At 47.1% G+C, this 22,900-nt stretch overlaps 1 protein-coding gene across 1 annotated transcript in view; it reads left to right on the forward strand.

Moving 5' to 3' along the window:
* The first annotated feature begins 5,220 nt into the window (after positions 1-5,220).
* Positions 5,221-22,900, forward strand: part of PPEF2 (protein phosphatase with EF-hand domain 2) — a 38,485-nt gene continuing 20,805 nt past the window's right edge. Inside the window, exons 1-9 of the mRNA XM_075543553.1 lie at positions 5,221-5,275; positions 7,731-7,858; positions 8,856-8,913; positions 10,645-10,820; positions 14,041-14,155; positions 17,868-17,914; positions 18,273-18,439; positions 18,906-18,942; positions 19,039-19,188. Of these exons, the coding sequence (XP_075399668.1) occupies positions 5,221-5,275; positions 7,731-7,858; positions 8,856-8,913; positions 10,645-10,820; positions 14,041-14,155; positions 17,868-17,914; positions 18,273-18,439; positions 18,906-18,942; positions 19,039-19,188 (933 nt within the window). The remainder of the gene's footprint in view (positions 5,276-7,730; positions 7,859-8,855; positions 8,914-10,644; positions 10,821-14,040; positions 14,156-17,867; positions 17,915-18,272; positions 18,440-18,905; positions 18,943-19,038; positions 19,189-22,900) is intronic.

Raw genomic sequence — 22,900 nt, forward strand, 5'->3', positions numbered from 1 at the left:
GCTCACGGCTACACATCAGCAGTGGGAGCCCCATCCCCAGCCCTACACAGGCAAGGCCAGCATGTTTTAGCATTATTTGTCTCCTTGTGGAAAAGCAGTTTCCCCCCTGTGTTTGTCCTTGAGGATCTCAGCTTATTTTAACTGCCCCGTATTGCCTACACCCAAATCCTGAGCCTTGTGTCTCCCACCCGGATGTATTTTCTCAAATGCCATTGTGAAAAACCTGAGGTTCTAAATGATCAAACCCAAACTAAACAAACTGCGACTGAGTCAATTCCAACTCACAGCGACCCTGTAGGACAGGACAGAAGTGCCCCTGTGAGCTTCTGAGGCTAGCTCCACAGGACTAGAAAGTCCCCTTTTCCCTGGGAACCATTGTGCCACCAGGGCTCCTTCTAAGTGATTGGGACCCTCAAGTCCCAGGGGCAGAATACTTGCAATGGGTCATGCAAACAGAAAAGACTGGCCACTTGGGAAAATGCCTTGGGTCTCCCTGAGGCTTTTGGCGGAACCCCCCTGAGCTGTGGAGTCACCTCTGAGCTCTCAGGCCCCTCGCTGTCTGCTCAGCACTCTTCTATCTCTGGCTAAGGAGCTCAGGCTTCTTAGACACAGCTAGACACACAGCTGCCTAATCCAGGAAAGCAGAAGGATTGAGAACTGGGGGTGGGGCAGACGTCAGAGGGAAAGAGACGACCTTCTGGAGTTGGGCTTGGGTAGGAGGGGGCAGCCCAGACGATGCCACCTCCCCCTCTTGGACCTGCTCTGACTGAGGTGCCGGGAAGGGGAGTCTGGAGCTTTCCCCAGGGCTTGGGTGTCCCCACTGCCTTCAGATGGTATTCCTGATAGGCCAGACCATGGGTCTGGAGGAAATCCAATCAGCCCGGGATCCCACAGCCACCTCTGCACACAGGATGGGGATCTTGTCTCTGTGTATCTGCCTCATTGTTTCCCAGCGAAGTGCACCATAGAAGGTAAGAGCTTTCTTTCCAACCTTTATTAAAGGACAGAAATGTGGGAGACAGGAAGGTAGTGAATGTAAGTTTGCATGCAGGAAATGAATCCAATTTGGTTTGGGGATTGGTCAGAACACAGATCTCATCCAGGGAGTCGTGTGCGCGCGCGCGCGCGCACGGTCAAGTCTTACAAAGTCAGGTTTCTTTGCATTTCTGGGGTTCACTTAGGTGTAGATAAAGAATCACCTACATTTGCTGTGTTTTTCAGTGACCTCAGGTATGGATGAGGCTGAGTCAAGTCCCAATGGAGGCAGAAGTAGGCCAGTGACAGAATTCTCAACTACCAGGCAGGAGACCCTTGTTTGGTTCTTGGCCACTGTACCTCGTGTGTAGCCACCATTGGTCTGTTGGTTCAAGCTTGTGCCTTGTTATGATGCTCAACTTTCAGTGAAGCTTCTAGGCTAAGACAGCCTAGGAAGGAAGGACTGACAATTGACTTCTGAAAATCAGTCCACAGATCACAATGGTTCGATCTGCTGCATTCTGTTGTGCTTGAGGTTGCCATAGCTCGGGGCTGATGGAGCCCCCAACCACAAGTCAAACCCTCTGCGGTGTAGACGCACTTGTTACTTGACAGGACGGAGCTGATGGGACGCCAGCAGGAGAAGCAGTGATTCTCAATCAACACTGATTCCTTCCGAAACCCTGGGCCAGCTCAGGCTCATTGTCATGTCTGATCCGCTGATGTGTTTGGTCTTTCAGTGTTGCTTCTCTGAGAAGTGCTTCCTTCCCTTCCTATGTATGTTTTGACATGACTCTCCACAACCATATATCCTGCTTATTTAATCAGACACATTACCCCTTCTTACACGGGAGAAGTTGGGAAAATATAACTTAGTGATTCTTACTTAGGAAAAAAGGTATAGAAAAGCTATTTAATGTTAGAAACCAAAGTCCCTCATCCCACTCCGCTCTCCAAAGGTAATTCCTATTAATAGTTTGGCGAAACTGTTTGATTCTTAGACACTTTCTGACTTTTCAAATTACATACATGAGATCGGCAGAAGCATTAAACTCAAACCAAACTCACTGCCATAGTCAAGGCTGGCTCACAGTGACAACCCCACCCCCCACCCCCCTGCGTAGGGTTTCCGAGACTAGCTGTTTACTGGAATAGAAAGTCTTTCTCCTGAGGAGCTGCTGGTGGTTACAAACTGCCCACCATTGACCAGGGGGAATGCAGCCCAACCAGTAACTCTGTACCACCAGGGCCCCCCAGATAAAGCAGTTTGCTTTTCACCTAACAAGGTGTTTGGGGGTTATTTGCATACCATTATATGTAGACTGGCTTTGTTCTTTTTTCATGGTTTTCAATGGCCCACGATACATTTTGTCAGTCCTATAGTTCTAAATATTTCAGGTATTTTTTTATTTGGGGGAAGGGAAGAATTTAAAGAAATTTCTGGGAATGGCATTTAGGAAGGCTTTTCATCTAATTCTCCCCTCCCCCCGCCCCCCCCCCCCATGACACCAACAAACACCAAGACCGCATCTAATGACATTTCCCGCTCAGAGCCACTTACCGCTGAGTGGCAGTGAGCACACCCAACAGGGAAACCATGCTGAGCCGGGGCGGCGGCAATCTCCAACACCTGTGCAGTGATAGGCGTCATGGGAGTGCCCGCCCTCCTCCTAACGAGGCAAAAGCACACGCTTTGGTCTTTGGTGACCCGCTGATAATGGACATCTGACTTCTGGTACAACCCGATGCGCTGCCAGAGCAGAGACTCCATTGCTTTCACCGCTCGCGGTGGTTTTGCAAAGTTGTCGAGTGGGAAAGAGCTCGGGTCTTGGCTTCGCTCGAGAAGGAATTCACGCCGACGCCTGCTTTGTAATCCCAGTGGGCTCTTGCAAAGGACGGAGGAAGTGTCCGGTTGTGCAGTCTCCAAGGGGTACGCGCTCTTTCAGGGAAGCGTGCCAGGCCGCGGGGAAGCCGCGCTGGGGCTGGCAACCGGACAAGAGCAACCTCGTGGAACAGCGCGCCCCCACGTGCCCACGGAGGGCAGCGAGGCGGTGGCTCGGAGGAGAGTAAGAGAGATGGAGAGGCGGGGGCCCTGCGTAGGCCGGGGTACCCCCTTCACAGGCCACTGACCAGGAGCAGAGAAAACGGAGCGGCCTCCCTGCAGCCAGGGTCAAACCTCTGGCAGGGCGCGCGATTGCTGGTACTGGTTGAGCCCACTGGCTCTGTGGAGTCACCTGGGTGATGTCAAGGGCCCGGCCCTAGTTTGGCCGGCCCAGGTGTGCCTCCCACCTGGCTCAGGACTTGAATTGGAGCATGCTCAGTGAAGGGGTCTTCATAGTTTCTTTCATGCTCGCCTGGTTTCCTTCCCAGCCTCCTCTAGGGGTCTGTGCTGGCATGGGAGGGACAACCCCTGTCCCTGGCTCTAGCTCCCCAACTGTTTAAATGGTTTAAATGGTGGTTCTCTTCACTCCCTCACTCTACAGCAGTGTCATTTCTTTCTCCACTAGCTCTGTACAAATAATGCTTGATACTGCCGTTGTTGCCATGACACATGGTCAGATATGCACCAGTTCACCAGCTGACGCTTCACTTAGCAGCTGCCAGGGCTTCCTCACCTCTTTTGCCTTCTTAAATTTGAGCCAAGGACGTGTTATCGGTGGTTGACGTTTCAAAATAAGTCAGAGCGTCAGACTCAGTCTACGAACATAGGAGTGAGGCTCTACAATACACTCAACACTTTGAAGATGTTATTTGTAATTCTTGAGAGACATCAATGAGAAACCAGTCTCTGAGACGTGTACTCGAGAAGGTGAGAAACTGAGCTGAGCTCGTCTTAAACCCAAACCCTAAAGTCGCTAATGACCGGTTGGTTTGGTGTGGTGGCTGCCCAACTCTCCCTAATCAGGCCTGCGTCCCGACATCGCTTACAGCTGGGAGTGTTGTTTGCTCCCCCCCCCCCCCCCCCCCCCCGCACACAAAGAGAACAAGGTCACCCACCACCCACCGCTTTGGTTATTTACAAAGAATAAGATCCTGTAAGCAAAGTGAACCCTTTATTTTTATGTACAGGGAAAAGGGTAACAATCCTCAGACAAGCACAGTTCATTCAATAACCCTCAAGAACAGAGGAGTCGGGTGGAGTAGAAGTGGAGGAGGGAAAACACAATGGACTAGAATTCAGTCTTGCCATAGTCAGTACCTCTCGCATTGCTTCCCCAGGACGGTCCAGCGAAAGAGTCATCTTTTTGTGCACACATCCATGTGGCATAAAGTTTATTCTAGTACTCTTTCTCCGACCCCTCCTCTGAGCCGTCGCTTTGCTAAGTCCTGCGGAGAAAATGACGAACAGGATTCAGAATCTGGTCTCAAGGAGCGCACAGGCTGATCCAGGACTGCAGGATCCAGCTGTGAATGGGACAGACAGACAGGGGCTCAGAGGAGCGGGGGCCTGGGCTGAAGAAGGGGAGAGGTGGGGGTGAGAATCAGAGGGCCTTCTCGGAGGAGGCCGCTGTTAACGGGAATCAAAGGAAGGCTGACCTAGCAGTGGGTTTCAAGAGCAGGTTCCCGTTAAGAGTTAATGACCTGCCCCCGCTGTTCAGAATGAGAGTCACGGGGCCAGGGGGAGGGGAGCTTGGAAGAGCGAGTAAGAGAGACCAGCTGAAAGAAAGGGAGAGCTAGAGAGAGGAAGAGACGGGGTGAGAAAGCCAGAGAGAGCGAACAAAGGAATCCCGTATTAATAAACTTCTGGAACAGAAATCAATCAGAATGTCTAAAAGGAGCCGTCGCATCCCACCCCCACCCAGCTCTGCTGGAGAATGGCGGGGCTTTCCACTCCCGTGAAGAGTTACAGTCTCAGGAACTCACAGGGGCAGTGCTACCGGGTCCTATGGGCACCAGCAGAAGGGTGAAGCGAGGGCAAGGCTTCGGTGAGCCCTCTGGAGAAGGCCAGGTGTTATACTAGGTGGGGATGGAGAAGGGGTTGGAGATGCAGCCTGTGGCGAGAACCGTAGTGTTACTGCTGGACCCTTTAGCCACCTCGTGCCTGAGACTGAAGGGGAAGTGGGGAGGACGCTCTCCCATGATGTCTTGTCCTTCTGTTTTTGGTGTAATAAGGGAGGAGACAAAGTTCCTAGATCAGTTGATCAGTGTGTCCTGATACTCTGCTTGAATCTCCCTCTTCCAGATTTCCTTTGTCTACAAACAAGCCGGCCTCCCGTGGATATTTGGAGAGAGTGCTGTTGGGCTATGGGAAGTGGCACCTCCACCCAACATCCCTTTGCTTTTCAGAATGCCGAAAACGGTATGTGTCCCCAGCTCCCAGGCCAGCTATGGGTGTCCAAGGCCGACATTGGCTAGCAGGGGCTTGCTGATGGGTTACTGAGACGGCATGCCACACTTTATGGAAGTACAAAGCCCCATCTCTCTCCCAGGGAACTGCTGGTAGTTTCAAACTGTTGGTCTTAGGGTTAGCGGCCCAATGCATCATCAGGATGACATCCAGGCTTCTTGCTGAATATCTTCGGGCTTAGTAAACTACGCTTACTTCCATCGAGTCAATACTGACTCACCGTGGCCCTTTAGGATAGGGTAGATTTGCCCCTGTGAGTTACTGAGACTGTAACTCTTTGCGAGAGTAGAGAGCCCTGTCATTCTCCCGCAGAACTCTGGTGGTTTCAAACTGCCAACCTTGAGGATTACAGCCCAATATGTAATCACTATGCCACCAGGGTTCAACTAGTAAGCTATACTCGACAGAATTAACATTAGCTCAAGGAGTCAGTGTTTTCCCAAAGGATAGATGTACAAGTGAATGGATTAAGCTTTGTCAAAGGGCAATGAAAGAGAATTCCAGTCAGTGTGTTATACCTGTGGGGGAAAAATTTTTTTTTTTTTAATAAGAGGAGCATTCTTACCAGGAACTGGGTGACCCCTGCCTAGGTGCAATTGGTTATTCAGAGAACAATGCTATTCAGGACAGGAGGGAACTTGACAATCACCAAGCCTTCTTGTGTCCCTGTGACCACCAGGTGCTGCAGAAGCAAGTCTGCTGCTGAGGGGGCTGCTTGTTGCCCTGGGCCCGACTCTCCACTGGCTTCTTCTGCAGCTCAGTCCCTTCATTGGCTGGGGCCCCCGCCTTTCCTTGGAAACAGGGACTAAAGGGAAATTCATATCTCAGACAGCATGAGATGATTTGAGCAGGAGGGACTTCTTACAACCAAAATGCCCTCTCATGTAACATCAGGGACTCATACAGTGTTTCTTCTATAGCAGTCACCACAAGGGTTGTAGATCAGCTTAGGAATGGTGTGTGTGTGTGTGTGTGTGTGTGTGAGAGAGAGAGAGAGAGAGAGAGAGAGAGAGAGAGAGAGAGAGAGAGAGAGATGTTTACATGGAATATCCCAGCTGCCTTGTATTTTGGAGCAGCTGGGTGACTCCTGGCTGTCGGAGTGGCAGCTGTGGTTGTCTGAGATTGTCTGTGGTTAGATCACTGGAGGCCTCTGCATCTTCCTTTCTTGACACGTGTTGATCACTTGGCTTATAATGACCGAGCGCAGTGTGTCTCAAAGCGGACAGCGCTGCCCCCTGGCAGGTGCTGGCACAATCCCGGGGAGCTGCAAAGCAGATTACCTTACACTTGATCCTGAAGGATACAGGAACAAATATGTCTTGGAGATATTGTCATGAGAATGCTCCTTAAAAGTGCAGCTGGAGAGGCTCTCTCACTTGCTTTGGACATAGGATCAGGAGGGATGATTTCTGGAGAAGGACATCATGGTCGGTGGAGAACCTGTGAGAAAAGAGGAGGAGCCTCAGTGAGACTGGTTGGCACAGTGGCTGCAGCAACAGGCTCAACTCTAGCTTCTGCTGTGAGGACGGCAAGGTCTAGCAACGTTGCGTCCAGTTGTACATAGCAGGACTGAGTGGGCATTGACTCATTGTGGGGGGGAGTTTTTGAAGCCCACTAGGAAAGTAGAGAACCTGGGGACCACAAGAATGGGACCCAGTAAGCACCTGGCATGATATTGCACACTCATTTATGTATTTGCTATTCTGTTTTTTTCGGTCATTTAGTAGCTTCTTTTCCAAAGGAGGAATGGGCCCTGGGGGCGGTGTGCTTACATGTTGGGCTGCTCACCACAAGACCAGCCGTTCAAACCCACCCACCCACACACAGGAGAAAGACTTGGCTTTCGACTTCTGTGAAGAGTTACAGTCTTGGAAACCCACGGGAACAGTTCTGCTCTGTGGCAGTGAGTCTGAGGTTTTTCCAGATGAGGACATTGAGGTCAAACACTGCCACTTGGCCGGAAGTCACCGCTTGTGGAGTCAGGGCTATTCGAGGCTCAGACCCCAAGTGTCGTGGCTCTAGTCTTTTGTCACAATGGCCTCCCTCTCCCTGCACATCCTGTCCTTCACAGTGCTGTATCCTTAAATCTCTCCAGTTGACATCCGTTCAAAAGCTTTCCTCTATGCAGATGTATAAGTGAGGATCCCCGGCAAGCTCCAGCCATGTACACTTGCCTGTAGAACCACCAGGCAAGGGTGAAGTGAGGTAGGGAACAGGTAGGGGCCCAGCGCTGTGAGCAGCAATAAGGCACATTCTTCCTGCCGACAATTCTTGCCCCATGTGGTCCCCACAGCGTGCGCTTGGACTTTTATTTCGAAATGCACAGTTGAGAGGACCAGCCCCTGCTTCTCCGCAGGTCTTGGGTGGCTCAGCTCATAGTTTTGCTTCTTCCTCACGCCTGTCACAGCCTTCAAGGCAGCTGCGCTGATCCAGAGGTGGTACCGGCGGTACATGGCCCGCCTGGAGATGAGGCGGCGCTGCACCTGGACCATCTTCCAGTCCATCGAGTATGCTGGACAGCAAGACCAGGTCAAGGTGTGATGGGCTGTGGGATGGAGACGTTTCCAGCTGTGCTTTCCAGGCTCTGGCAGTACGGCCCAGGGGCTCAGAAATGAGGCTGGTGACGCTGATGGATGTGGGCCACTCCTAGGTCTTCCACCCCGCACCCTCCCTAATAGTCTTATTGACATAGACTTCACATATCACATAATTTAATCATTCAGTCACTTCAAGACAAGATGTGCCATCATCACAACAATCCGTTTCTTCTTGTATTCATCGCTGTTAGCTCTCCATTTCCTCCCAGGCTCTCTGGCCATGGCCAGGGTAAGGATCCATCCAGTTACTGTCTCTGTAGATTTAGCTCTCCTGGATTTCATAGTCAATAAATTAAAACAACAAGCAGGAAACAAACCCAAACCAACAACAACGACAAAACAAAACACAGCAAAGATCCAATAGAAAGGAAACCAGAAAATATTAAAAACTAGAAACAACTTTAAAATGGGTCAAAAGATAAGATTTTTTAACTTGACTATTTCTGCCATAATCGACTGTACAATGCTCTCTGTCAGAAAGCAAGGTGATTCACCTCCATAGACTACGGTCAGAGGGGATCCACCACAGGCTTAACCCCCGCCGGGACTTTGGGCTTTCTCTGTCATCCAGAGCCTTCTGCAAACTGGGTGTTCAGAATTTAAGCTCTGATACCAGTCCATCCTTTAGATTTGCATTTTATTATTTACAATCCTTGGATCACACAGGCTGGTGTGCTTCCTCCAGGTAGACTTCATTGATGCCTCACTTAGAGTGTTTGAAGTCAAGCCTTTCAGACCTCAGATGCTACTTTTTCCTAGTTTCTGCACCACAGTTCCTATAGTACTCACATCTTCAGTGATGGCTTCATGAGGGTGAGCATCGATTTGGGCTATGTCATAAGACCTACTTGTTCTTAGAGGGGGGCTCGAAGTAAGTGCCAGCACTCCTGGGCCTTCACTCATCTCTAAAGCTGTCTTCTTGGGTTCTTCCTCAGCTCCATGATTTCTTCAGCTACCTCGTGGACCACTTCACCCCCAGGTGCCGCACTGAGAGTGAGTATGAACTGCCAAATGGGACGTCCTCTTGTCTTGGGGTCATAGATAGGTGTGAGAAGTGTACTGGGAGTAAGAAGGTACATTCAGAGACAGAGTGAAGAGGCTGATCCACAAATGGTAGCGTGGATGTTTACTCGAGTTGTCTTGGAGAGAAGCATTGGAGTGTTTGCTCAGTGCAGGAAACATTGGGAGCACCTGCGAAAGGGATTTAGGGAAGGTCAGGCATCCCTGGGGACACGGTGGTTAAGCCTGCTGGGCTGCTAACCGAGGAGGTCTGTGGTTCGAGCTCCGCAGTTGTTCCCAGCAGAAAAGTGTGGCAGTTTCTTCCACTGAGACAGGTTTTCATTTGGGATGGTTATTAGTGTCCTCAGGCCGCTGTCATCAAACTGCACAGACTGGGTGATTTACAAGGTTAGAAGTTTATAAAAGGCTGGAGGGCCCAATGAGCAAATCTGCCAGGTCATGTTCCTTCTGAAAGGCATGGGAGAAGCTCCGTGTTCTCCTCTCTCCCAGTGTCTGCTATCTTGTTATGTAGGTGGGTCTTAGATGGCGGTCCATCCTCTGTCCATCTCTCTGTTTTGTTTTTTCTCCATTTTTAAAAAAGAGCACTGCTTCTGTTAGAGTAGGGTCCACACTGCCCCCAGTAGAAGGAGCCCTGGAGAAATTCCAATCACTCAGCAGGTAGATGGAGAAAGATATGGCCGTCATTCCCAATACAATTCATCTGGGAAAACCCTGTGGGGGTTGTTGCCCTCTGCCACCCGGGGTTGCTATGTGTAAGAATCAATTCCACTGCCCCTAGCAACCACCATCACTCCAGTATGACCTCTTGTAGGCATCTTCAAAGACCCCGACCCACAGAAGGCCACATTCACAGATATCAGGGGTTAGGATTTCAACATACCTTTTCTCACTGCCATTGTCTCGATGGTGGCTCATAGGGACCCTATAGGGCGGGGAAGAGCTGCCCCTGTGAGTCTCCGAGGCTGTAATTCCTTACAGAACCTTTCTCCCTCAGGTGACTGGTGGTTTCAAACCACTGACCTTGCAGTGAACAGCCCAATGTGTAACCAGTGCGCCACCAGGGTTCTTAATATATCTCTGAGGGAGACACAGTGCATCACATTTACTTAGCCCACAAATGAATCCGAATAGGAGCGAGTGCAGATGATGAACGTCATTCACCTACCTTGAAGGCCCATGGGAATGGAGTCTTTACATCTTAACTGCGAGGGTTATTGGGCGGAGACTGCTCGAGTGAGCGCAAGATTGGTCATTCTACAGCACACCCGCCTGCCATGCCTGCTCTTCGGTGGATCCAGGTCCCGCATTCTAGGGGGAAGCTGTCAAGCTAGACATGCAGAGGCTGGCGGTACCAACTGCGCACACTACAAGTGCCGATGCTGCTGTTGGCTTGTTTCTTCATCGCGTGCCTGTCCCCTTTCTTGCTACTTGTAGACCTGGACTATGCTTTCTAAGTCTGACAAAAGTTGATCTTTTCAAACACAAGTAGAAAGGAAACCAGCTAATGTTTTTGCTGACACTACAGCAATCTATTTTCTTCCTGTCCAGCCTCACTGTCAGCATTTCCCCTCTTCTGTTCGCCTTTCCTATCGCCATGCTGGGAGATCCTCTTCAACTGCTGTACACTGGACTACTGGTCCTTAGTGCCCACTAAACACTGCAGCGCTGACTCATACGCTTTCCCACCATTTCTATCCGGAGTAGGGGACTTCCTGGATCGCATGTTCACTGAAGAAAGATTCCCCGAGGACCCTGCGCTGGAGAGATGTGGGGACTTTGAGTGCATAGAGGTAACAGACAGTTACTCGGGGCCACATCTCTCCTTCCCGCTTGTTCCGGACCATGCAACTGCCCTCGTGGAAGCTTTCAGACGGAAACAAGTAAGCTCACCTGGGGAACCTGGGATGGGGGTCACCACCAGCTCTACATCACACCTCCACCAGCTCCAAGTCCACCTCCAGCTCCAAGTCCACCTCCACCAGCTCCATACCCACCTCCACCAGCTTCATGTCACACCTCCATGTCCACCAGCTTCATGTCCACCTCCACCAGCTCCATGTCCACCTCCACCAGCTCTACGTCACACCTCCACCAGCACCATGTCACACCTCCATGTCCACCAGCTCCATGTCCACCTCCACCAGCTCCATGTCCACCTCCACCAGCTCCAAGTCCACCTCCACCAGCTCCACATCACACCTCCACCAGCTCCATGTCACACCTCCACCAGCTCCAAGTCCACCTCCACCAGCTCCATGTCACACCTCCACCAGCTCTACATCACACCTCCACCAGCTCCATACACACCTCCACCAGTTCCATGTCACACCTCCACCAGCACCATGTCACACCTCCATGCCCACTAGCTCCATGTCCACCTCCACCAGCTCCATGTCACACCTCCACCAGCTCCAAGTCCACCTCCACCAGCTCCATGTCACACCTCCACCAGCTCCACATCACACCTCCACCAGCTCCATACACACCTCCACCAGTTCCATGTCACACCTCCACCAGCACCATGTCACACCTCCATGCCCACTAGCTCCATGTCCACCTCCACCAGCTCCATGTCACACCTCCACCAGCTCCACATCACACCTCCACCAGCTCCATGTCACACCTCCACCAGCTCCAAGTCCACCTCCACCAGCTCCATACACACCTCCACCAGCTTCATACACACCTTCACCAGCTCCAAGTCACACCTCCACCAGCTCCACGTCACACCTCCACCAGCTCCACGTCACACCTCCACCAGCTCCACGTCACACCTCCACCAGCTCCACGTCACACCTCCACCAGCTCCACGTCACACCTCCACCAGCTGCACTTCATCTCTCTACCAGCTCCACTTCTCCTGATCCTTCATTGTGGTTTATCTCACAGATCACATGAGGGGGCAACTGGTCTGAGCATTGCAGATATAATAATTACCTACACAGGCACAACCAATGCCTTTCTGGGGCTGACATTCTAGTAGAAGATGGACAAGAAATAGCTAATTAAAACAAGGAAATCATGTATTATGTTAAATGGCATTATTCAAAACTTACTGCCATCGAGTCGATGCCAACTCATAAGTACCCTAAAGGACAGGGTAGAACTGCCCCTTTGGGTTTCTGAGACTGTAGTTCTTTTTTTTTCTTTTAAATCATTTTATTGGAGGCTCGTACAACTCTTATCACAATTCATAATATATCCATTGTGTCAAGCACATTTGTATATTTGTCGCCCTCATCATTCTAAAAACATTTGCTTTCTACTTGAGTCCTTGGTTTCAGCTCTTCATCTTACCCCTCCCTCCCTGCCCCCCAAGACTAATTCTTTAAGGCAGTAAGAAAGCCTCATTCTCTCTTTTGGAGCCACTGTTGGTTTTGAATTGCTGACCTTTTGGATAGAAGACCAGCGCATAACTACTATGCTACCAGGGCTCCTTAAACGGTGTATGAGACTTCTGAAAAAGAATAAACTAAGTCATGAGTGGAGAAGATGGTAATTTTATAGAGTGACCCATGAAGCCATACCTGAGAAGGTCATTCCTGAGTCAAGCCCGAAGCCTCAAGAAGGGAATGGGCCCTGTGGGCACCCGAGGGAAGGGGAGCTAACACAAAGGCTCCGAGGCAGGAGTTTGCGTGGGCATGGGCTCCCTAGGACACCAGGAGGGCCAGTGTCGCTGGACAGGGAGATCTGAGAGAATGGAGGCAAGGACGGGAGGGGAGATGGACTCACTCTTCTGAAAGAGATGGGAAGATGTTGGGCATTGAGCACAGGAATGCCTCAATCTAGTTTGCTTTTTGAAAGACTGGTTCTGGCTGTTGGTTAAGCTGGTAGTTGACAGAGGGCCAGTCCGGAGAAAGATGATGATAGACTGAAAGATGCCTTGCCAGCCCAGGCAGACATGGGGCAGAGGAGTGACATTCTGGCTCTATGCAGAGCCTTCCTCATAGGCACCTGAAGATGAAGATAACTAACTACAGGAAGAACTCTGATGATGTGTCCCAGTAATGTCTGGACCACCAGGGACTTATTAGGTACTTTGCCGAGACAATCATGTGTTTCTACCAAGCTAAGGCAAGGCAAGTTTTGTAGTGTAGATGGGAAAGGGAAATTTAGTTCAGCACTTGGGGGAGGGACAAGTGGGGAGAATGAAAAACTGAAATAAGAAGACATAAAAGGAAAAAAAAAATCAGTGATGAAGGGTCCAAGGAACAATTTACTAGAGTCACTATTTAGAAAACAAAACAAACAAACAAAAAACCCTTTAAATTATTTTAAAGGTGTGTTAGGCCAAGTTGTCTAGAGAATCAAATATATATATATATATATATATATATATATATATATATATATATATATATATATATATATATATATATATATATATATATATATATATATATATATATATATATATATATATATATATATATATATATATATATATGAAAAAGCTTTATATCAAAGAGCAATTGTAGATTGAGAAAACATCCCAGCCCAGTCCAGATCAAGTACATAAGTCTGATATTAGCCCATATGTCTGATACTAGTCCATAAATTCCTCTTTAGTCTCACATAACACATGCCATGATGCTGAATACAGGAAGATCACAGGCCAGTGGGTGGGTGAAACGTCTCGTGGGTCCAGTGGTGGTGGAAGCATCTTACTGCTGGCATGAGTCTTCACGTGGCTCCTCCAGCTCTCTGAGTATGGCTCCTCACAGGAAAAGAAGAAGAGTATGTGAACCACCTCCAGGGAGAAAGAGAGGAAGTTCCCGGAATCCTCATGAGAAGGCCACACCTACAAGGACGCATCATCAGGTCACCACCTGATTGACAGGCTAGACTCCACCCCTGCACTTATATTTATTTTACTTTATTTTATGGTGGTAAACAAATAGGTACCCCCAAACATTTATCATTTTAATATTTTTTACATGTACAGTTAAATGTCATTAATTATGTTCCTCATGTTATTCAACCATCATAGGGTTACTTGGGGGTTTCTTCGGTGACCGGGGACATTTAGCGGTAGAGACGGGCCCATCTTCTCTCACAGATCTGTGTTGTTTTGTTTTTCCATACTTTTCTTCCCAGTAGCAGCTCCATGCTCGCTATGTCCTGAATCTCTTGCATGAAACCAGGAAGCACCTCATGCAGCTGCCAAACATCAACCGAGTCTCAACCTGCTACAGTGAGGAGATCACTGTGTGTGGTAAGGGCCAGAAAGAAAACGCTTCCGATGGGTATAAAAGATGGCTATAAATGACCCACATTTAAAGATATCGATAGAGATTACTTTATTAAGTCTTAAGCAGGTCAAAGACAAAGCAAAGATAAAAATGAATCATCCAGCTGAGGGAGAACCTTAATAAGTATGTAATCATAATGGTGTCTGAAGGATGCACAGACACGTGGCTAATTAAATAGACGATGGAGAACAAGGGAAATTGTTATAAAATTATGATTGGTGGCAGATCAGTTCATCACAGTGGCAGGAGGGGTTAAGGAAACCCATAAGGGACCATGATTGAGATAGGGGTGCTAGCGCAGATTAGAATCGTGTATAGGACTGGATTCTGACCCTCTGACCATCTTGGTTGGGACATGACTCATACTCATGCCACCCTGGAAGCCCAGTTTCCATCCGAGGCACACTCGGGCACATCCTTCAGGGACAGGCGGCTCTTCCCTGGGTCGGAGGCCCCAGCTTGTTGACATGCTGGTCCACAGGAAGCTCTGAATGGAGGCTGACTTTATGTGGAGATTCTAGTTGGAGGTAGAGTTCCTCAGACCGAGTGCTCAGAATTTCAGCTGTGATACATGTTAGCCACACGCAAGAAAACCCTGCCCGTGATGGGGAGGGAGCACAGCCGGGCTGGAGGCAGCTGGAGCAGGTAAGTCCCCTCCCTGCAAAGTCACAGTGTTAGATCATTGGAATTTTATCAAAACAACATGTGCATTCAGGCTTGTTTGCCAGCTGTTTTCTCCTCAACCTGGTATTTGCAAGAGCGGTTGCTATGCCGTTAAAGCAACAACAACAACATTGCTGTGAGATAAATGAACATATTTACAAAACCACCTCCCAGGAGGAGGGAGCCACTGGGAAAACAGACCGTAAAAAGCAAGTGCTGCTGGCATAACAACACGGTATTTATATTCATTCCTCCTTTGCTGGGGACATGGTGCAATGAAGGAGAAGCAGGGAGGCGGGAATCCCGGCCTGTTGTTATATTTCCCTCGAGCAAGTCAGATTGGACTCCAAACTCCTTCAGGAAAATAAAGCCCCTGCCAGTAGTCATCAGCCTCGATCCTTAGTAGGGATCCACTAGGGAAGCTTGATGGTTTGAGTCCACCAGAGGTCTCTTGGAAGAAAGGGCAGAAACATCAGGCCTTAACAGCCCTCTAGAGCACAGCTGGGGCCGCCGTGAGGTGGAGCGGATGCGTGCTCATTGGTAGTGGTGAAGGTTCCCTGCTGCAAGCCAGGCTATTTCTTAGTTGAGTAAGCCCAATGCCCAGGAGATGATTTCTTCCATCCCCACACATTCCTCTTTCAGATAGAAATCCTGTTGATGACGATTTTCTCCATCTATCTGCAGTGATATTTTAACATCCATCAGAGACTGGTGTCCACAAGGTAGGGATGGCAAAATAGCATTTCTAGGCTGAGTGAAAAGTAAGAGAGAGTTGATGTTAAGTCAGTTCAGCTCCTGGTGGCCCACGTGTGTCAGTGTAGCTCTGTGTTCCAGAGGGTTTTCGATGCTGGGTTTTCACAAGTGATCACCAGGCCTTTCTCTGGTGCCAGCTCTGGGTGGGCTCAGATGATCAACTTTTCGGTAGCTGTCTAAGCAGCTGTCATTTCCACAATCCAAAGACTCCATCTAGACGCTTGGTAACATTCTGTTTGCCTTGCAGTGTTCTTTAAATTTTTAAAAATTATTTTCTAATATGTGAAAATTTGAGGATTTTATATTAAAATAATACCAACTTCGAACGTCTCTCGAAAGTGCTGACGACACTGGCCCGTAGTTGTCCCAGCAACCTTTGGTTCCAAGTGGAGGGAGCGTGATCTTGTTGTTGTTGTTGTTAGGTGCTCCTGAACCGGTTCCAACTCACAGAGACCCGTGTGCAACACTACCCAGTCCTGCGCCCTCTCAATCAGGCCCATTGTGGCAGTTGCTGTGTGCGGTGATCTCCTTGAAGATCCCCCGATTTTTCACCAACCTTCTGCTTTCCCAAGTGTGAAATCCTTCTCTCGGGACCGGTCTTTCCTGATTGCATGTCAGAGGACACGCGGTGAGCTCTTTCTAACTTCACGTTTAAGGAGGACTCAGGCTGCACTTCTGAGACCGATTTGTCCGTCTGGCAGCCATGCTGTATCCAATACTCTTCACCGACAGCTTGCGTTCAAGGCATCGGTTCTGCTTTGGTTTTCCTTATCCGTGGTCCAGCTTTCCAATACGTAGGAGGGGACTGAAAACACCGTGGCTTGGGTCAGGCACATCTTAGTCCTCAAAGGGACGTCTCGGCATTAGGTGGTGTGCAGCAGATCTGCCCGATCCAACAGCTCAGCTGATTGCCTGGCTGCTCCTTCCATGACTGCGGAACCGAGTAAAATGCAATCCTTGACAACTAATCTCTTTCTCCATTTTTCATGACATCTCGTAGTGGTCTAGATGGGAGGTGCTTTGTTTCGTTTATGTTGCGGTGTAATTCATCTCAGATCATACTGTAGACCTTGACCTTCATCAGTCAAGGCTTCACATTTTCTTAGTGCTCAGCAGGGAAGGTTGTGTCACCTGCATATTGCAGGTTGCTAATGCGTCTTCCTAAAGTCATGACTGGAGTCACATTGAACGTCATACAGCCCAGTGCCTCAGGTTAAACGCTCAGCACACAGATGGAATAATTCTGGTGGAAGGATAGAACTCTGACCCACAGCCTCCAGATCTGAAACCAGGCAGGAGCCCTTGTTCTGTTCAATTGGAGCAAAGTCTCTCTTCTTGTCCCACCTTTGTTTCAGTGAAAATATAGTCCATTTACTGTTTCTAGTGGTCATGCAGAAAATAGTGCGCTTTATACTTCCTATAAAACATTGTGTGTTTTATAATAGTTAATGTTATTGCAACAAGGGAATTTACTATTTGACCTTACATATGGAAGTTGAGTAATATTAAGTTTCTTCATTTTATCATATTATCCTTTTTCATAGAAAATAGGGAAAATCATAATAAAGGGTATTCAGAACTGATATATATTTTAAATATCATTTTGGGGGCTTGTATAGCTCTTATCACAATCCATCCATCCATCCATCCATCCATCCGCTGTGTCAAGCACATTTGTACATTTGTTGCCATCATCATTTTCTTTCTACTTGAGCCCTCAGTATCAGCTCCTCATTTATTTCCCTCCCTTCCTCATGAACCCTTGATAATTTATAAAATATGATTTTTTTCATGTCTTACATTGACCAATGCCTCCCTTCACTTACTTTTCTATTGTCTGTTCCCCTGGGAGGGGGTTATATGTAGATCATTGTAATCAGTTCTCCCTTTCTCCCCCACCTCCCTTTTCCCCTCCTGGTATGCTACTCTCATTATTGGTCCTGAGGGGGTTATCTGTCCTGGATTTCCTGTGTTTCCAGCTCTCCAGGTAGATGCTCTGGTCTAGCCAAATTTGTAAGGTAGAATTGGGGTCATAATAGTGGGTGGGGGGAGGAAGCATTAAAGAACTAGAGGAAAGTTGTATGTTTCATCAGTGCTATACTGCCCTCTGACTGGCTCATCTCTTCCTTGTGACCTTTCTGTAATAAGGGGATGTCCAATTTTCTACAGATGGGCTTTGGGTCTCCACTCTGTACTCTCCTCATTCACATTGATATGATTTTTTTGCAGAACTGATATCTTTGTTTTTGTCTTTGACAGGAGATTTACATGGCCAGCTGGATGACTTAATCTTTATATTTCATAAGGTATGAATGTTAAGTTTTAACCACTTCTTTTGCTCAAGGATTTAATTTTGAAGGTTAAACAATGTATGCATTAAACAAATGCTGACATATTGCTTAGATGTAAAGGATATTACTACAAGAAAATACACAACATACAAGTCAGCACAGAAATATAGTTTAGTATATTTTTGTAAGCTATTTAACAAATATGAGATCTGATTTCCCCCTTCCCTCCCACCTCCACCCCCAAACACACATTGCTTATCAGAAAGCACTGAGTTGGTGTAGGGCCAGCTGTTACTGTCAAAGGTGATTTGGCTTTAACCTGATTTGCTATCCTGTTCTCAACTCCTCTTTGATTTATGTCCTTGGTGGGAAGAATGGCCTTCCATCGCCAGAGCGTGCTTACGTGTTCAACGGTGACTTTGTGGACAGAGGCAAGGATTCCGTAGAGATCTTGATGGTTCTGTTTGCTTTCATGTTGGTTTACCCCAAAGAATTCCATCTTAATCGAGGGAACCACGAGGACCATCTGGTGAACTTACGGTACACGGACAAAACCATCTTTGGTATTTGATGTTTGCTTGCAGTGCGTATACAAATGTGTTAGGTATCTATTTAAAGATGATTAATTTTTTTATAGATGTTTAATTTTTTACGTGCAATACAAATATATCAATGTTAAATAAATACATCAAAAATGTTTTACACATTATCTTACTAGTCCCATAAAGCTATTTAAAATGATTTATGAATCTATACTTTTTATTATATAAATATAGATATGCATTATAAAAATGGAAATACAGATAATAAAAAGGAAAAAATCATAATACCTCATAATTACTGTACCTCATGATGTCATGGTTGTAAGTATTTTCTGATTACATTTCAGGCTCTTTTCTATATATTTAAATACATATATACAACATGTATTTTTAGCAAAATATGATCATGCCATAACTATTGTCATTATATTTATTTTAATATCTATTTTTGCTTCTACATACAGATATGGCTTCACCAAGGAAGTGATGTATAAATACAAGGTACAATGCTCTTTAAAGCAATCATCTCTTAGTTCAAATAAATTGAGTGAATTATTTGAAACTTAACATATTGTCAATGCCACCTTTTCCCAACAGATGCATGGCAAGAAAATCCTAAAAACACTTCAAGATGTCTTCTCTTGGCTTCCGCTGGCCACTCTGATCGATGAGAAAGTGCTGATTCTTCATGGGGGTGTGTCAGACAAGACTGACCTGGAGCTTCTGGCTAAACTGGACAGGCACAAGGTATCGACTAAGGAATAAAATAATGCAAAATTCACCAATATGCCCACTTTTCACCATCATGATTAAATGAATTCTCTCTTGCATGCTGACTTCATGGTGAATGGCTGCTAGGAGCATAGAGAAGGACTGAGAATTCACATGTGAACTGTGATCAGTTAATGATGCCTGTGATCAACTAATGATGTCTGCCTCGGAGATAATAGAGGGTAGTATAGCAGTGAGTGCCACGGATCTGCCACACCTGACTTATACTATACCTATACCTATTCTACACTCACTGCCACTGAGTTGATTCCAACTCATAGTGACCCAATAGACCAGGGAGGACAGTTTCTGTGGGTTTCCAAGATACTTCTAATTCAGATCTCTCAATTAGAGTCATTTGAAGAGCATACAGTAAAAAATTATATAATCTTCAAATGAACTCAACCAATGTGTATTGAGTGCCCACTACCTGCCTGGAAGGTGCTTGGTAGTGCCAAAAATGAAGAGTTGAACTCTATATGGGGGGGGGGGCTTCAAAAATTTGTGGGAAAATTTTGTTATCTATCAATTCTATTTTTTTTCACGAACTTTATGATACCTCCTGTCCTCCTCATATGTTTTGACTGCTTGTTATGTGCAAGGGAGGTGCTGGAAGTGATGAAAGATCAACCAGAGATGGCCATTGCCCCAAAGGCATTTTTAATCCTCTGGTGATGAGGGACTGGGAAGATGCGAAAAGAATGCATTATAACCAAATAACAATGTCAACATTTTGGTTTCATTTTGGAAGTGGAAACCTAGAAAGCAAAGATTCCATTTTAATTTTTTAATCATAGATTCTCACAGTTGAATGATACCTTTTGGTACTTAAATTCTAATTGCCCCTCCCACATTAGGAGCCCTAGTGGCATAGTAGTTGCGAGTTAGGCTGCTGACTGATACAAGGTCAGTGGTTCAAAACCACCAGCTTCTCTGAGTGAGAAAGATAGGAATTTCTATTCCTGGCACAGCTACAATCTCAGAAACTCTAAGGGGGCAGTTCTCCACTGTCCTATAGGGTCACTGTGCATCAGCATCAATTCGATGGCAGTGAGGTTGTTGTTTTTTTTCATTACACATAGGGACCCCTGCTACAACATCCCTGACAATATGCTACTGTGAAGTTCCAAAGACAGAGAACTCATTGCCATGTAAGCCAGTCTGCTTCATTTTCAGGCAACACCAATTGATATAAAAGTTTATGTTTGATGAGATGGAAATGGGAGATCATAATTTTAGAATCAGACTTCTGAATTTGAATCTTAGACTATATAAGTCTTGACTGGTATGGCAATTTTGTACAAATAGGTTGTCCAGGGACCCAGAATTCTTGCATCTTGTCACTCCAACACCCCTAGTGTGCCATCCTATCCCTTCAATGGCAGGGCCCAAGATGTCTTGCCATTACATAGGGGTTCCAGGCAATAAGATAGAAGAAAGGGAAGAAGTATCTACCCCCTTAAAGGTACACTGTAGACATAGTATATCTCGCTCTGCTCTCAGCCCAATGGTCAAAAAGCGAATCCTTCGCTACCTCCCTACTAAAAAGGAGTCTGAAAATGCAGTCTTCCCTTATGATTGGTGATACGCCCAGCAAAACCCCTGCTTTTCCCTTCTTACGAGAGAAGAGGGCGAAACCAATTTGGTGGCAAATGGTATATTTGCTATGTAAATCCAACTCTGGAAGGATTTCTCCTTTTTCCCAAGTCTGTATGGTGAATGGCTAACCCACTGCCCATGATGTCAGATAGAAATGGACAAAAGTTCTGATTTTGCTATTTATAGTTTTGTGATCTTGAATCATTCAATTTCTTGTAACCTCAGTTTAAATATAATAGGGACATGAAAACTATACATCTCCCTTCAAGTCTCACTCCATAACGACATCCCCCGAAAAGTTCAAGGTTTCAGGACTCAAGTCTCATTTATCCAGTGTGGTAGGGCTCCTTGTGGACTACTGACTAAAAGACAAGTTGTGTGTCCCTGCCACCAAACTCAATGTTGGAAGAAGAAGAAAACTCCTTGGGAGGGGCAGGCAGAGCTGCAAATTTTCCAATGCAAACATCTATGTCCAGAAATCCACCCAGCAACGCATGGGAGAACAGATGTTGTTGACAGGTACCATGGGGTGGTTCTGACTCAAGTCCACCCCGCATACAAGAACAGAACACCACCCAGTCCTATACCACCCTCTCAACTGGTCTTCTGTTTGAGCCCACGGTTGCAGCCACTGCGTCCGCCCATCTTGCTGCCCCCCTGGAATAGCTGTCCTAGGCAGAGAATTACATTCTATTATGTAGACATGAAAGAGTTGGAACCTTGGGAAGGCATTTAACAACAGCTTCTTTTCTGTGGCTGAACAAAAACCACAGCCCTGGGGAGGAATGGTTCTCTAATTTTTAAAAAATCATTTTGTTAGGGGCACCTACAACTCTTATCACAATCCATACACACATCAATTGTGTAAAGCACATTTGTACATTCATTGCCCTCAACATTCTCAAAACATTTGCTCTCCACCCAAGCCCCTGGCACCAGCTCCTCTCCTTATTTATTTTTGAAGAAACCACTGTGACCCTTCTGTGAGAGGATGTCCAATTGTCTACAGATGGGTTTGGGGTCTCCACTCTGACCTCCCTCATTCTCAATAATCTGATTATTTGTTTTCGAAACCCTAACTTTGATAAGAGTATCTTCCCGATTTGGTCCAGGCTGAAATGAAGTGCCCTCTTCCCCTGACCTGCCCTCCATCCTCAAAAGAGAGGCCATGGACGTGGTGCTTGCTGGGAAACACTGTGCAGCGGCGCTGCCCTACAGCAAGAGTCCCGGTTTCCCTCACCAACACTGCTCCATTTCTTCCCCTTCGCTTAGCACGGCTGTCAGGACAGCAAAGTCACGAAGGACTTGCCTTTTTGAGACATTTGTTCTTTCCCATTCAAGCCTAAGAACCATAGGCTCCCAGAGGAAGACCATGACATAGGGGAGCGGTTCTCAAATGATCTGGGAGACCGAGCTGTTTGTTGTTTTTAAATTCCCAAGTTGTAAGATCAATGGTGGTGTGGTTCGTCTTCCTCCCATTGGCTTCCTTCGGTTCACTGTGACGTCGTGTGTGACCAAACGAAGCCGTCGTCCCGGAGGGGATTCCCTGGTTTGGGCTGACTCTCTGCTTCACCCAGCAGTGGAATGCCCACCTCTAGTGACTGCCCTTTTCTGCCACCATGTCCGAAGGAGGGGAGTGATGTCTCCTGAATCTCCCGGCAAAGGAACACGCTAATTGTATTTCCTTTAAGAATGCCACCCTCACTATTTTCACATAGCAAGACTTTAAAAAGGATAAGTATCAACTCTTTTTTATATATAAATCATTTTATTGGGGCTCATACAACTCTTATCACAATCCATACATCCATCAATTGAGTAAAGCACCCATATACATTCGTTGCCCTCATCATTCTCAAAATTCACTTTCCGCTTGGGTTCCTGGAATCAGCTCATTTTCCTTCCCCCACTCCCTACCTGCTCCCCCCTCCCTCATGAACCCTTAATAATTTATAAATTATTGTTTTATCTTATCTTACACTGCCCGGCGTCTCCCTTCACCCACTTTCCTGTTGCCCATCCCCCTGAGAGGAGGTTGTATGTAGATCCCCAAGATTGATTCCTCCTTTCTACAACCCCTTCCCTCCGG

Source organism: Tenrec ecaudatus, chromosome 3, assembly GCF_050624435.1.
Source record: "Tenrec ecaudatus isolate mTenEca1 chromosome 3, mTenEca1.hap1, whole genome shotgun sequence".
In the NCBI taxonomy this organism is placed as follows: domain Eukaryota; kingdom Metazoa; phylum Chordata; class Mammalia; order Afrosoricida; family Tenrecidae; genus Tenrec; species Tenrec ecaudatus.